This window comes from Hippoglossus stenolepis, chromosome 5 (assembly GCF_022539355.2).
Source record: "Hippoglossus stenolepis isolate QCI-W04-F060 chromosome 5, HSTE1.2, whole genome shotgun sequence".
NCBI classification, from domain to species: domain Eukaryota; kingdom Metazoa; phylum Chordata; class Actinopteri; order Pleuronectiformes; family Pleuronectidae; genus Hippoglossus; species Hippoglossus stenolepis.
Genome location: NC_061487.1, coordinates 21,735,210 through 21,750,563, shown reverse-complemented (window position 1 = coordinate 21,750,563; position 15,354 = coordinate 21,735,210). Strand labels below are relative to the sequence as shown.

Here is a 15,354-nt window from a genome sequence, read left to right as displayed (position 1 = left end):
CTGTCCTGTGTCAGCAGCGGTTCCTCAGACAGACATGTGGAGAGAAAAAGATGCGCAAATGTGTCCAGAAATGAAAAGAGAAAGAGTTAGAAATTGAAGATAATGAGATTTCTGGTAAGGAGAGTAGGAGGAGAAACATCAGAAATGTCAAGAGAGTGTATGAGCGCTGAGTCACAGCAGAGGAGAACACAGTTAGATATAAGAAATTAAGCAGTTTTCACGAAGCAGTGTTGAAAGGTCACAGTTTTTATTTTCCAAAGGATGATTATGTTGTACTGTCTTCCTAAAATAAATGAATTATTCCACCTAAACAAATCCTGTTTAAAAAGATGGACAACACATCTCCACTTCCTCCTGTTGGTTAATAATGAAGCCACATGTTCCTGGATACAGGGGCCACCATCTTGCTTAAAAAAATTTTTTTTACACTTAAACAAACATCAGTACGAAGAACATCCTAAAATGACAGAAACCGTCTTTTTGGTTTGGCCCTTGTCCCATCCACTAACATGGAGTTAGATGATTTGGCTTCACTTTATGGGAGCTGCCATGTCGTCCATCTTTATATACAGTCTGTAATCAAATCTCCCAAATCGAGACTTTTCACCTTCGTCTCTCTTTATCCTAGAAGAATCCCTGGAGAGCGACGATGACGATGACATGTCGCAGTCGATGCGTCAGCGAGCCACCATCCCCTGGCGCTCCTGTGGCACCTACCTGTCCTCTGCCGGGCTCCTCCTGCTCACCTTGCTCCTCCTGTCCCAGCTCCTCAAACACTCCCTCATGGTCGCCATAGACTACTGGCTGGCCCACTGGACGTCGCAGGTCATCGCAGCCAAGATAAACGCCACGGCTCGAAACTGTACCATCATTCAGGTGGGACACTGAATGGTTTTTCGTTTTTATTCATTGCTGTAGAGCCCAAAATATCTTTTTTTCTTAATTGATCTGCACTTTTCAGAGTCTTTGGTTTGGTTTCTAAGTCTTATATTGATTCATGGCGGTCATGACTCTGTCAAAGGATAAATTTGAGTTTTAAAACTTTAGTTTCACCTTGTTGGTGTGGCGCCCCCTGTATGGAGGCTGGAGTCCGCAGGTTCAGTTCCAGCCCAGTTCTTTGCCGTCATCCATGCTCGCTCTCCTCCCTTCACATTTAATTCTATCCAACGATTGAAGGCTAAATACCCCAAAATATCGTACATTTTTTCATTAATCCGTATAAAATCAGTTGGAGCCCTTACAGTTACTCTTTAAAAACAACATATTGAAAGGTCGAAAACAATAAAATCATATCTAAATCTCTTTGAAGAACAGACCAAAGAGAAATTACATAACACATTTTTCTCTCTATTGTAGTGAATCTCAACGAAGCAGCGCTGACTGAAAAAACACAAACACAGACGCTGCCGGCTCCAGACGGAGCGCTCACTAACGCTCCCTGAAGCAACTGCAGCTCGGCCTCATCTGCATATTAGAGCAGCACTAATGCATCTGAGAAGCATTAAGTAAAAAGAGGTTTAATCAGGAACACGTTTGACGACATGTCAGTGTTTACAAGATGGTGGAGGGAGTTTCATTTTAACACATCACAACCGGTTTGACCTGAAGTGAACCTTCATCCCAACGGTAACAGAAGTATGTGCGTAAATGAAAGACAATTTGTCACCTACATATATTGCTTTAACTTTAGTTTAGGTTTAAGCTCTCTATTCCCACGCCACCGTACCCAATATAGTCTGTAACTGCCGTTTACTAAGAAACACACTGAAAACACACTCACACGCAAGCTCAAAATAATCAATAACCTGCAAATAGCAGCAAAGGTTAAGCTGCATCGTTCACATGTTGAGGCCTCACCAGCTGTTGGCAGGTTATCATGTTCCAGGACCAAAAAAGCAGCTCCATTATCATTGGTTATATTTGTGTGTGTGTGTGTGTGTGTGTGTGTGTGTGTGTGTGTGTGTGTGTGTGTGTGTGTGTGTGTGTGTGTGTGTGTGTGTGTGTGCGTGCGTGCGTGCGTGCGTGCGTGTGTGTGTCCATCCAGTGAACCAAACATGCCAGGTCACGTTCCACACATTGACGTGGAGACTGAAGACCAAGTCAGCCAAGGATGACGGAGTCGTTTTAAAGTGCACCTTGTCCTCCTGACTGCCGCGGGCGTCTCTTCCTCAGTTCCCTTCACACACGTTCACTGATTCCCTGAATGTGCGGTTAAGAGTAGACAGATTGTCGCCTGGATGCCGAGGACATCTTGGCCGGCCGAGCCTCAAAGTGGGTCTCTGCCAGGTTTATCTAATCTTTGCTGTACTCTGCACTAATCCACTCGTGGACGTGGAAGTCCTGATCTGCTGTCCAACGCTGTCTCTGGTACATTAATGCCACTTTATGTGACTGCAGGCAGCTCTCTGGAGTATGTTTTAAAACTGAATATTCACTTCACTGAAGGGAAAGGAAAATTGAGAGGATTACATGAGGAAATTCTTGATATCTCTAGTAAGGATTTTTCTGTGTTGAAAAGTGTCTTTTATAATTTAACACTAATGAAATTCCAGACGCAGCTCCACATCCGGATCCGTACTGTGCAGACGTGCAAAAGTGGTAGTTCCCATATCTATTTGTACAACAAAAAGAAGTGGAGACATTATACTTTACATTTAATATGAATTAATATACATGACTAAAGATTTTCAACTGTGTTTATCAACCAAATAGAGTTCACATTTTTAGCTTATGTGATATCATGTCCTGATTTTTATTTGACTGCATAAAGCATAAAGTGATATTTAATGGGTGAAAAAACGATTTTGTGAAAAACAAAAGCTTGAGATTGAATCAGTCAAACTGTGAAATGAAGTAAAAGATAAACTGAGAAGAACCTGAAGCTCAGGGCAGAAAAGAGCAGCGTCTCTTTCTGAGGCTCCTGGTTGGTGTTGACAGATCCGCTTTGAAAGCTTCACTGCTTTTTGTCTCTGAACGGCTAATTTTTAACCAGCCAGAGTTTAATTATGCTTATAATCACAGAGCAAGCAAACTGAGTGACAGCGACAGCCCTGCTCTCTCTCACTCTCTCTGCACACAGTCACGTCCTTAGTAACCCTCTCCTTCTCTTTCTGTGTGTGTGTGTGTTTGTGTTGCAGCACTGTGGTTTCAGTCACTCGTGGTATCTGTTGGTGTTCAGCGTGTTGTGCTGCCTCGGCATCATCCTGTGTATGGCCACATCTGTCGCGGTGGAGTGGACCGGACTCAAAGTGGCCAAGGCGCTCCACCACAACCTGCTCAACAAGATCATACTGGCCCCCATGAGGTACAGTGCTCAGTGACTGGTGTGTGTGCTGCAGCTCTACCTCAGGGCGAATGAGAGAGATGTGTACAATGTGTGTGTGTCCTCATCTGTGTGTGTGTGTTTGTGTTAAAACAGATCATTTGAAAGAGGAAACGCCGTTAAAAGCACCTTTTTTTCGCCCCATTACTCAGCAGAACATCTGCTTTCTTTACACAACACCCAGGAGAGACATTACTTACATTAGGACGCTCACATGCACATGACACAGCTGCACATACTGTAAATATCCACTCACTTAAGACGTCTGAATAATTACATGTAAATCAGATGGAAGAATTTACACTGAACCAGCTGCACAGCATAATATTTCTCAGTATTTAAATCAAAACAATAATAAACATAATAAAATATAATTAAGTGCTTGACGTATTTTGCAGATTAAAAGCACAACCTGTCCCTTTCAATTCAATCAAGCTGTTCCAGATTTCACACATTCATAGATATCAGACCTGGATTTTGTAAGAATCCTCACGAGTTGTTCAGAAACACTTCAGCTCTGTTTTGGCTCCTCCAGGCTGTTTGAGACGACTCCGCTCGGCAGTATCCTCAACAGGTTTTCCACCGACACAAACACCATCGACCAGCACATCCCCACCACCCTGGAATGCCTCTCCCGCTCCACCCTGCTGTGTGTGTCCGCCCTCGGTGTCATCTCCTACGTGACCCCCGTCTTCCTCTTCGCCCTCCTGCCACTTGCCGTCACCTGCTACTTCATCCAGAAATACTTTCGCGTGGCGTCCAGGTGAGTCAGACAGGACAGACCGATGGATCTCAGCCACATGTCTCTAACGTACATTCTCCTCATTTAGATGTTAGAATGTTAAATCTAACATTTGATAAAGTTTGAGGTATTTACTGTATGTATTTCTCTTTACATTCAACAAACATATGACTTAACAGATTGAGAAAGATAAAAGTGAAGCAGTTTTCCATCAGTGACAGAAGTTTGAACTTTTTGGTGAACAATCGTCTTGTCCCTGTTTACATCAGAGTTTTCTTACCTGCTTGTAGCTGTTTTTATTTGTTTTAATTTAAATTATTTGTTGCCAATATATTATCCTTCATTTTAAGACATAAAGTTACAATTGAGAAATAATTTAAGATGCATTTTGGACATGTCACGAAAACACGAAAGATGTCGACTTTTGGTTTCGAGTACAGAAATATCACACACACACACCGCACACACACACACACACACACACACACACACACACACACACACACACCGTTGTGACCGATATCAGTTGAACTTTTGCTTCAGTTGACAGTTCTCTCTCTCTGCTGTGTTTGTAACATCTGGTCAGGGACCTGCATCAGCTGGAGGACAGCACCCAACTCCCTCTGCTGTCCCACTTCACTGAGACAGTGGAAGGTCTCACCACCATCAGGGCCCTCAGGTCATTGCTAACGTACACTATCTCCCACTGTAGCTACTTTACGTCCTGGAGTCCAGTGGCTGAAACAGCCAAGTTGAATGATGTTGATATTGTTGCCTCAGAGTGATACAAACGTATCTAATTCTTTTTCTTGACTTTCCACTTGTTATGAAACTTGCTGTTGAAATGTAGCTACTCTGGAGGAGCCAAATCTTACTGAGGGTTTTTGGATCACTAGGGACTAAAAGTTTGAAAAGTTTTCTTAAAAATCGTATCTACAAAGCCTTGAAATTTTACGGAAACATGATGTTGAATTGCTTGAACACTTTAAAAAATGTTCGGCCTCATGCTGTTGGTGCCACTTTTCAATTAACCTAAAGGTGCAAATTCTGAGGAAACTAAAGTCTGCAACACAGACGCTCAGTCGCTTGTTTGATTTTTCAGAATTAAAAAGCCTCATCTTACAGAGGTATGTGGCTTTCTGACACCCATTTAGTTTCATAATTACACAGGAAAATGATTATACATTTACACAATTCCTTGTAACCTCGTCTCCCGTCATGGTTTTAAATCAAGAGAGGTGGGATAATGGATTTCAATTACAGTCAGTGAAATAATTATTTATTTATATTTAAAGAACAGGTCCTGAAGCTCAATTAATTCAATAATTCATCTTTCTCCCTCCCCAATAATCGGCTTTCTGTTTAATTGGTGGATGTAGACACAGAACCAGACAGGATGGAGAACGGTTAATGTGTCTGTAACGTAATGAAATGATCTCTTCCGTCTCACAGGTACGAGCCCAGGTTCAGACAGAGGTTGCTGCAGTACACAGACGCCAACAACATCGCCTCGCTGTTCCTCACAGCCGCCAACCGGTGGCTGGAGGTCCGCATGGTAACCACCTCAGATCTTTGGAACATGGATCAGTGCTGGCGACTGTTTTACTGTTTGTCGCACAGCCGCTGGTTCGCTGCTGGGAAACTGCTCCGTCTGCTGGGACACAGTAAAACAGATTCTTCCATCCTCTTGTTCACATTGAATATAAAGTTCATGTGATATGTTCAGCTTGAGTGTTTCCCAGCTTAAGAGCTTTAAGATATTTACACATTCATGTGCACAGATTGACATGCACAGGGCTTCTTGTTGACAGGTTCTTAATTGACACAAAATGTATGTTTTTTTTTATTATTTAGTGATGCTCTCTCTCTCTCTCTCTCTCTCTCTCTCTCTCTCTCTCTCTCTCTCTCTCTCTCTCTCTCTCTGCAGGAGTATATTGGCGCGTGTGTGGTGCTGGTGGCAGCCGTGGCCTCCATCACTAACAACCAGCAGTCCACTGGTCTGGTGGGGCTGGGACTGACGTACGCACTCATGGTGAGAATATGTGTGTATGTGGTGTGTGTTTACCTGGTTTTATATATTGGTCTATTAAATAATGCATTCTCTGTGTTTATTATCACTATATATATATATATAATGAAGTGCCTGCTTAATTATCTGCCTGTTTTAATGTGCTGTGTATTGAAGTGATCCTGTAAACACAGCCGGTTCAGCAACGTCAGAGTCTTTAGCCTGAGAGGACTGTGTGTGTGTGTGTGTGTGTGTGTGTGTGTGTGTGTGTGTGTGTGTGTGTGTGTGTGTGTGTGTGTGTGTGTGTGTGTGTGTGTGTGTGTGTGTGTGTGTGTGTGTGTGTGTGTGTGTGTGTGCGTGCGAGGGACATTTACCCACCTCCTCCCCTCCGTGTATCAGGTGTCCAACTACATGAACTGGATGGTTCGAAACCTGGCAGACATGGAGGTGCAGCTTGGCTCAGTCAAGAGAATCAACGGTCTGCTCCACACTGAACCAGAGAATTTCGAGGGACTGCTCAGTGAGTGCAGCAACACACTTTCACTTCTTCTTAAATTAAACTTTCACTAATTCAGCCGCAATAAATCACACCTGTTCTCTGCAGGGGGTTCGAATCTTGATGTTTTCTTCGTCTCTCAGGATGAAGTTTAAATTTAGCACGGTCAACTCGAGTAGGGAAACATAATGCCAAGGGGATTAGGGCTGGTTTATTATTGATTTATCCTCCTTCAGCTAAAGCAATTACATCCCTTAATAATCTGTCAACCATCCACGTTGCCTCTAAGCCAAAAATTATTTTACAAATAGTCCTGACGTCTTTCCTGAATTTCAAAGTGTAAGAAAAACATATGGATCGTTTATAAAGATGTAAAAATTGAATTCTGCCATCTTGAGTTTTTGACGTCATCTGGAGCCAGAGTCAAAACACGATCGGGGGATGGAGCCACGGTATCGAGTTCCTGCCAATACACACGCTTCAGTCTCAGCTGTCAATCATGACGTTTCACTGTGTTTGTATAACATCAAATAACTTATCAACAAACAACATAGTGCGATAAGAACTAGCTAAAGTGACCTAAAACAATCTTCAAGAAAAATGTACTCGACATGTGCTTGTATTTCTTAGTTTGGTCCCATCTGCTAACATGGAGGAGTCAGGGTTTACGACCATACTGCAGCCCGCCACCAGGGGGTGATTGCGATAATTTGGCTTCACTTTTGAGGAGCTGTCATGTCGACCATCTTTAATTACAGTCTATGGAAAATTTTGAGATCTTCCCTCCACTGACGTGTCTGTGTCTGTCTCAGCTGTGTCTCAGGTTCCTGACGGCTGGCCCCGGCAGGGAGAGATCAAGATCCAGAACCTGAGCGTCCGATACGACGCCACGCTGAAGCCGGTGCTCAAAAATGTCAACGCAAACATCAGCCCCGGACAGAAGGTAAACAAACAACTGAGCGAACAAAAACAAAGGAAACAGTCTGTAAATTTACGATGTTTATTAGCTGATTGGTTGATTATTGGCTTTTTTTCAGGTGGGGATCTGTGGCAGGACAGGCAGCGGCAAATCCTCCTTCTCCCTGGCCTTCTTCCGCATGGTCGACATGTTTGAGGGTAAAACCTTTAAAAGGTTTCTCAATGCAACACAAGCCAGAAACAGCTTTGTACCTAATGTCTTAAATACTGAGAAACCCGATTGATGTGTCTGAGCGTGATGGTTGTTTTTCCTCCTTTCACAGGGAGGATCGTGATCGATGACATCGACATCGCCAAGCTGCCGCTGCAGACCCTCAGGTCTCGCTTGTCCATCATCCTCCAAGACCCCATCCTGTTCAGCGGCACCATCCGGTACAGTGCACCTTCACGTCACCTTCAGTTCCACCAACAGGAAAGACTCCTCACAGCAGTTTAGATGTGGTCACACAGACGGTCTGACTGAGATGGATTCAGGAAGCAGAGGGGAAACAGTTACAGGAGCTGTGGTGCTGAATGTGCTCCACTTCAGAGACACTTATTAGAAGCACAAGTGGAGCAGAGAGGGGGTTTGAGATAAGAGGACATTCCTCTGAAAACGCTTCTGTGAGACAAGTTTATTTTTAGACTCCAGCAGCAGTGACCATAAAAGCTTAGTCATGTCAGAGAAGAGGAGATGAGCAGAGATCTCATGGAGCGGTGTGACGCTGTCAGTAAAATCAAGTAAAAGTATATTTACAGACAAGTAAAGGTTTACATGTTTGATGATCACGATGAATTTTTATCTTTACTTTAACTTTACTTTAACTTTTATCCTGTCCTCTTATTAAACTGAATATCTTTGAGGTTTGGACTGTTGGTGCAAAACAAACCCACTGCCCATGGTGGTCAGTGGGTTTCACAGTTTTATGATGTTTTATAGATCAAACTGGGAAAACGTTATAAAAAGATTCACTGATCAAAGTGTGTGTGTGTGTTGTGTGTTGTGTGTTGTGTGTTGTGTGTTGTGTGTGTAGGTTCAACCTGGATCCAGAGATGAAGGCTACAGATGAGATGCTGTGGGAAGCTCTGGAGATTGCTCAGCTGAAGCCCATCGTTAAATTCCTTCCTGGAGGCCTGGGTGAGGAAATCTCTCTTTGTTCACAAGATCCAGATTCGTTCGTTTGTATCTGCACTGAATTTCAACTTACTCATAAATATATGTAAATCTATGCTGATTGTGTTTTGCTGATGTGTTCGAGGGAAACTATTATTCCTTCTTCTAGTCTCTCATCACATCCGTCATCTGCTCGCGTGTCTCCCCACAAAGTTCCAGCGTCTGTATCAGAATACAGGAGCATTAATGTTTTAGCTGAGCTGTATCATGTGTGCTGCTGCTCCGTCCTGCACAGACCCGACAGCTGCACACTGCAGCAGACTCAGGATCAGATCCGATAGAAGCCGAGTGGCCACGTGCCTCATCGACAGACTTGACCTACACTGTACATGATGAATGTTCGGCACGCTGATGCACTTGGCCTCTGGGTTGGTCGTTTGTCATTGTAGTCGTCTGCTGCTGCTGCTCAACTCACCTGATGTGTTTCTGCCTCAGGAGACACGGAGCTGCTTTCCCTTGTCCTGTGTGACAGTGACAAATGTGTGTGTTATTGTAGTTGTGTGACATGTTGACACTGAGCTACTCACTGCTTTAATTTATGTTCAGGGGAGCTGCGTGTTTCATAAGATATATTGTTCTGTAATCCAGGAGTTAATGATTCATTAGTTTAGTAACAGCGCTGCGACAACATAGTGTTCTTTGTTGCTGGGAGGCGCCTCGTTGCTGCGGCCATGATGAGACAGTTGAAATTAATGATTGTATTTTCAAGGTTTTATTATGTAACAGGAAGAAAATACAAAAAATCCAGTTAAGGATGATTATGTTGTTAGGCCTGATTGATGTTTTCCAATAAATATGTTGTCATCAAACCCATGACAAAGAAATGTAATTGAGGCTTAATGCTTTACAGTTTACGGTCTAAATATATAGAACTTAGAAGATTAATATTGGCTGTGTTGTGTATTATATTCGATTTAAAGTATTAAAGATACGTCTGTTGTTTGTCTTTCAGATGCCACGGTGACGGAGGGAGGGGAGAACTTCAGTCAGGGTCAGAGGCAGCTGTTCTGTTTGGCCAGAGCCTTCGTCAGGAAGAGCAGCATCCTCATCATGGACGAAGCCACGGCGTCCATCGACATGGCAACGGTCAGTGTGTGCTTTAAGAGAGCTGCATCCCTGAGTCAGGAGAGGTGATGATGGAGGGAAGAAACAGATGGAGGAGATGAGGAGGTGGAGGAGATGGAGGAGACAAAGTTTAGCAGCTGATTTTCATCTGTAGACATGAAAACAAAAGAAAAGCAGAAATAAAAGAATTTATAGATGGAACTATACTTGTTTAAGGCCCAGTCTTGACCTTTATGACCTTATAAACTCTAAAAGAACATATATTCATTTGTAAAAGTTAAAATTTCTGGGTGAAAAATCTGCACTCTTGTGTTTCTCTATGGATCTTAAATGAAAATATAAGATGTAAATAGAAATTGTTGTCTCATATCCATCTGTTGGTGATGATCACATGTTCTGATCGGGGGTTAGTATAGTTAAGTTTGTTTATTTCAGTGTTATCCAACAACAATTTAACAAAACAAAACAATACACGTATACTTACACATTCCCACGTATGAAAAAGGAGCAGGAAGAAGAGGAGGTTACTTTTACCTGATTGTTTTTTTACATAAGAGAAAGGGAAGAGAGAATCATACATTAGGGGAGGATAAAAACGAAAGTCAGAGTGGAGGAGGAGGAGGAAGAGGAAGAGGAGGAGGAGGAAGTGTGTGCGTGAGGCAGAAAGAGAGAGACTGAAATGGAGGGAGAATACTGAGTGCAGTGCAGAGCCTGAGGGGAAACTGTGTCCGTGAATGATAGCTTCTTACTTAAGACCCGCTACTGAATGATGGGCCACAATGAGCCGATGTTTCTAGTTTTACATTAACGCAGCCGCTCTGCCCTCGAGGAAACAGTTTGATAAATAAGCTTCAGGAGAATGAGCGACTGTTTAAAACGACTATTTATATTTGACATGTTCTTTTATTCTCAGTTAACGTGAAAGTAAGTGTGATTGTGTCGCCCTCCTCTCTCTCTCCCTCTCTCTCTTCACAGGAGAGCATCCTGCAGAAAGTGGTGATGACTGCATTCGCTGACCGCACAGTGGTAACTATAGCAGTGAGTATCTCCCCCACACTGACGATGCTATTCTTCTAAACTGGTGCAGCGAACACAGAACAGGATGAAGGTGAAAATTTAAAAAAGATTAGACACAAAAGGAGGAAAGGTGAAATCAGAGGAGATGCTGGACTTCCTGGAGGACGTGTGTAAACTGTAACCGTCCATGTTAAAAGACCAAAAGTAATGATTTTCTGTTATTTAAAGCAACATTACGCAACTTTTTTACCTTAGCGGCTTCAAAATGAGTTTGATGGTTTACTGACTTGAAATAAGAAGAATGTTTTCTCTTTCATTCCCACTCCTCACCCTGAACCTTGCATCTTGCTCTATGTAACTTTAATGAGCAGGTACCATCTCCTGACTGATGGTTGCAGCTTCAACTGTCAGAATCAGATCCAGTAGATCATTTAAAAATGATTAGAAGTCATTAAAAAACAGTGTTCTAAACAGGGTTTGGTGGATTTGTTACAGCAGCAGCTCTTCTGGTTCAGGAAGCCGGAGATCATGGGTAATATCCAATGTTCAGTTGTCTTTCAGTTCAGTGAATTCGCTTAGTTTTTTCCGCTACATGAAAACCAAGCCATCGCTCGGACACATGTGGCAGCAGAGGGCGCTGTCGCTCAGCGAAAGTGACACAGTGTTGCTTTAAAATCTCTTTCAGGACGTTTCACTGTAGATTAGCGCCCACCGCTCTCTCTGATGTAGTAATCGTTCTCTCCTCCCGCTCTCCACCCTGCAGCATCGTGTCCACACCATCCTGAATGCCGACCTGGTGATTGTGATGAAGCGGGGCATCATCCTGGAGTACGACAAACCCCAGGCCCTGCTGGACGCGCAGGACAGCGTCTTCGCCTCCTTTGTGCGCGCAGACAAATAGCACAAAAAAAAAAGAGACAGGAAGCAGCGAAGGAAGACATTCAAAGTGCAATTGTCCCATGGAATATATTCCTTTTATTTTTAAATCACGTTGTATTATATTTGTACATTAAAAAATATGAAATCTTTGTTAATAAAACATAAATTATCATTCACTTTAGTGTTTTCTCTTGGTTATGATCACAATAGTGAGTGTTTTTTGTGCTTATGTGTGTGTGTGTGATGTGTAGAGCTGGGCAATATGGCCAAAAACTATATCACGATAAAAAATTATTAGTTTTGATATCGACAATTATGCAGTTAAAAAAAGTAAAGACCGATACATATATTGTCACAACTGTATTAACAGGCCAAACAACCTAATTAGGCAACAAAGGAAAACTAAATAAATTTAAACAATAATTTAAATAAATAGATAAATAAATTGTTTATCTTTTTGGGGATTAAATAAAAGTTTTATTCCAGTTCTCTGCTTTTAAAAAAGTTTGAAGTGCATCATTTATTTTTGCAACACATCCTTCCAAAGTTAGGTTACGTTTATCAAAGATTCTAAATTGATAAACATTGAGAGAATCCACATCCTTCTTTTTCCCAACAAAATGATCAAATTAAGAATGTTACATAATAAAATCTGGTTTGAGACATAATTTCATTGCTTTCCTCAAACCTCCCTCCAAATAGTGACAGTACCAGAAAAGATCCACTGATGAAACAAAAACGTCTTTAATCCGACTCAGGTTTTAAGACTTGATGCTTTTTTGCTTCAGAGTGAAGGTTCTAGTTTCAAACTTCTCTTCAGAGAATGAAAAACACTTGATAAGCACCAAAACATTCTATAAATCTGAGGTCCATCAATTATGTCTCATATCTACTCACTGTCTTTACAAAATAGGAAAATGTATTGATTTATGTAGAACTTTTGTTATATTGCTATTGATAATTATTGCTATTATAATTATTGATATTGGTTTATCGCCTGGCCCTAAATTACCTGTTACCCTGTTATAATCAAATGAGTCATCAAGGGATAATATAGTTATAAAAATTGAAGCCAAACAATTGGAACCAGTTAAAAAACAGAAACAGATAAAAAAAAACAGGAAACGTAGGATTAAAATGAAGCTTCCTGGAAACTGCAGCTCACAGATCAGTGATGGTGTCAGTGGGATGAGAGTGTGCAGCTGCTGGAGTCAGGACTGACACGTGACATAGAAAGTTATGTGGATGCCAGAGAAGCCCAATGGTCTGTAAAATAAAATCTGTCATGAGAAGAACAAGGGAGTGAAACCCAGGACTTAAATCTGTCTCATGTGAGTGAACTGCCTGTTTTTCTATTCAGGCTTAAAGCTGCTGGAGATAAAACCAAACAGCCTGAGGGTGAGTTACAGAAAGTGCCCTTTATTTCTTATGTATATTCAGAGTGTGAGCTGCCTGAGGCATTTTACAGCTGCACCACTGAACTGCTTCTAAAGATCACAGGAAGGGTATCAGGAGGGAGGGTCTCTCCACCAGCTCAGGTTACCAGGCTGAAGTCAGCGCTGAGCCAAGTGCGCCACATGAACCTGTCTCCTCATCCAAAGGTGATAAACCCTCCGCTCAGCAGCTCACAGGGCTTCGACATCAACTTTTCACATCTCGCCGAGTTGCGCACAGGTTCCGGTGCGTCGGTGCGCAATGGGACGGGGCGGCGCGGCGCAGCAGCAACGTCCGGACGGTCGATCCGTGCGCTGAGTGACGGCGGCAGCTGCGGAGCTGGAAGAAGAATCTTCTCATGGGACGTCGCCGCAGCTGTGAAGCGCCTGATCTGGAGGCAACGTGAGGAGCGCACATACCTCCAGTGAACGGGCCAAACGGAGACTCTGCCTCCTGCGCACGACAGCGACCGAGGAGCTGACACCGGTGAGAAAAGGCCCCGAGAGAGAGAGAGGGGCGAAGATTCCTCTTTTCCAGCCTCCAGCCGGGCAGAGAGAGTTCCCTCAGAGCCACACGGCGGAGGCACCGTAGTATGGGAACGCTATGTTGTCCAGGAAAGGACTCATTCCTGAGGATTACCTGCTGACGCGTCTGGCCGAGGGGGTCGTGCAGCCCAAGTTCAAGGCGAAACCGGGGAAAGCTCGGTTCGTCGCCAAGAACGGCACCTGCAATGTTGCGCACACCAACATCCGAGAGCAGGGCCGCTTCCTGCAGGACGTCTTCACCACTCTAGTTGATTTAAAATGGCTCCACACGCTCGTCATCTTCACCATGTCCTTCCTGTGCAGCTGGCTCCTCTTCGGGATGATCTGGTGGCTCGTCGCCTTTGCGCACGGCGACTTAGACCAAAGGGGAAACGAGTTTGTCCCGTGCGTAACGGGCATCCACTCCTTCTCCTCCGCGTTCCTCTTCTCCATAGAGGTGCAGGTGACCATCGGCTTCGGCGCCCGGATGATCACGGAGGAGTGCGTCTCCGCCATCATCATCCTGATCGTGCAGAACATCGTCGGCCTGGTCATCAACGCCATCATGCTCGGCTGCATCTTCATGAAGACGGCGCAGGCCAACCGGCGCGCGGAGACGCTCATCTTCAGCAAGCACGCGGTCATCTCCGTGCGCAACAACAAACTGTGCTTCATGGTCCGCATCGGCGACCTGAGGAAGAGCATGATCATCAGCGCCACCGTGCGGATGCAGGTGGTCCGGAGAACCACGACGGAGGAGGGCGAGGTGGTGCCGCTGGACCAGATCGACATCCACATGGACAACCCGGTAGGCACCAACGGCATCTTCCTGGTGTCCCCCCTCATCATCTGCCACGTGATCGACAAGGACAGTCCCCTGTACGAGATGTGCGCCTCCGACCTGCAGCACGACGACCTCGAGGTGGTGGTGGTGCTGGAGGGGGTGGTGGAGACCACCGGCATCACCACGCAGGCCCGGACCTCGTACGTGGCGGATGAGATCCTGTGGGGCCAGCGCTTCGTGCCCACGGTGTCCGCGGAGGACGGCATGTACGCGGTGGACTACTCCAAGTTCGGCAACACGGTGAAGGCCCCGACCCCGTGCTGCAGCGCCAAGAAGCTGGACGCGGCGGGGGGCATAGCCCAGTTCAAGCTGAGCGAGGGCGTCACCTTGCGGCCGTCCGTGAGAAGGCGCCAGGCCTCTTCGATGCGCAGGTCCCGGATGGACGTTTGACAAACTGATGACTCGTGTAAACCAGCATTTTGTGTGAGAACCAATCAAGTATGAAGTTGTTGTTTTTTTCGTCAAATATACGCACATGATTTTATACTCAGGGTCTGTGATGAAGCACAAAGTCGGACTTCGCCGAGATGTGACACCTGTGCATGAAGAGGATGAAGAGGAGGTCCAGTTCGAACATGTTTGATCTTTTTGTATGATTCAGAGTTGCCTGCATGTATCTATGAGAAATAAAGGAGAAGTGAGATGTGGATACATGTGATTTAAGGGTTTTTGTATTTCCATAGAGTTTAGGACCATTTTTCAAACTCCATGTTGATATTTGAGAGGTTACAAAAATCTATTTAAATGTGGTTGTAAAGTAATAATAATAAAAACAATTATAATAATAAACAGCATTAATGCTACCAGTTTAACATCCGATCTAACAAATGATTAGGGATCATGACATTGTCGCCTATAACACAATCAAGTTAAAATAATGTTTTAGTGATTA

The 15,354-nt window shown here is 44.0% G+C and overlaps 2 protein-coding genes across 8 annotated transcripts in view; both read left to right on the top strand.

Annotated features, from left to right (window-relative positions):
- abcc8 (ATP-binding cassette, sub-family C (CFTR/MRP), member 8) overlaps nucleotides 1–11,836 on the top strand; it is a 48,330-nt gene extending 36,494 nt beyond the window's left edge. For 4 of the 7 annotated variants that reach the window (XM_035156300.2, XM_035156297.2, XM_035156298.2 and 1 more), the window contains 14 exons: nucleotides 629–876; nucleotides 3,138–3,304; nucleotides 3,858–4,085; nucleotides 4,651–4,743; nucleotides 5,517–5,619; nucleotides 5,992–6,096; nucleotides 6,472–6,592; nucleotides 7,381–7,511; nucleotides 7,606–7,684; nucleotides 7,810–7,918; nucleotides 8,560–8,663; nucleotides 9,652–9,785; nucleotides 10,740–10,802; nucleotides 11,545–11,836. In XM_035156300.2, the coding sequence (XP_035012191.1) occupies nucleotides 629–876; nucleotides 3,138–3,304; nucleotides 3,858–4,085; nucleotides 4,651–4,743; nucleotides 5,517–5,619; nucleotides 5,992–6,096; nucleotides 6,472–6,592; nucleotides 7,381–7,511; nucleotides 7,606–7,684; nucleotides 7,810–7,918; nucleotides 8,560–8,663; nucleotides 9,652–9,785; nucleotides 10,740–10,802; nucleotides 11,545–11,682 (1,823 nt within the window). In that variant the 3' untranslated portion in view covers nucleotides 11,683–11,836. Of the gene's footprint in view, nucleotides 1–628; nucleotides 877–3,137; nucleotides 3,305–3,857; nucleotides 4,086–4,645; nucleotides 4,744–5,516; nucleotides 5,620–5,991; nucleotides 6,097–6,471; nucleotides 6,599–7,380; nucleotides 7,512–7,605; nucleotides 7,685–7,809; nucleotides 7,919–8,559; nucleotides 8,664–9,651; nucleotides 9,786–10,739; nucleotides 10,803–11,544 lie in introns of those variants that run through there. The other 3 variants (XM_035156299.2, XM_035156296.2, XM_035156301.2) reach the window with 2 other exon arrangements.
- Nucleotides 11,837–12,925: 1,089 nt separating this feature from the next.
- Nucleotides 12,926–15,111, top strand: kcnj11 (potassium inwardly rectifying channel subfamily J member 11). Its single transcript, XM_035156302.2, has one exon. The coding sequence runs from the start codon at nucleotides 13,698–13,700 to the stop codon at nucleotides 14,850–14,852; it is 1,155 nt and encodes a 384-aa protein (XP_035012193.1). The 5' UTR covers nucleotides 12,926–13,697; the 3' UTR covers nucleotides 14,853–15,111.
- The last annotated feature ends 243 nt before the right edge of the window (nucleotides 15,112–15,354 follow it).

Coding starts and splice junctions, on each gene's coding strand:
- kcnj11 (XM_035156302.2), top strand. CDS start 13,698: ATGTTGTCCAGGAAAGGACTCATTCCTGAGGATTACCTGCTGACGCGT.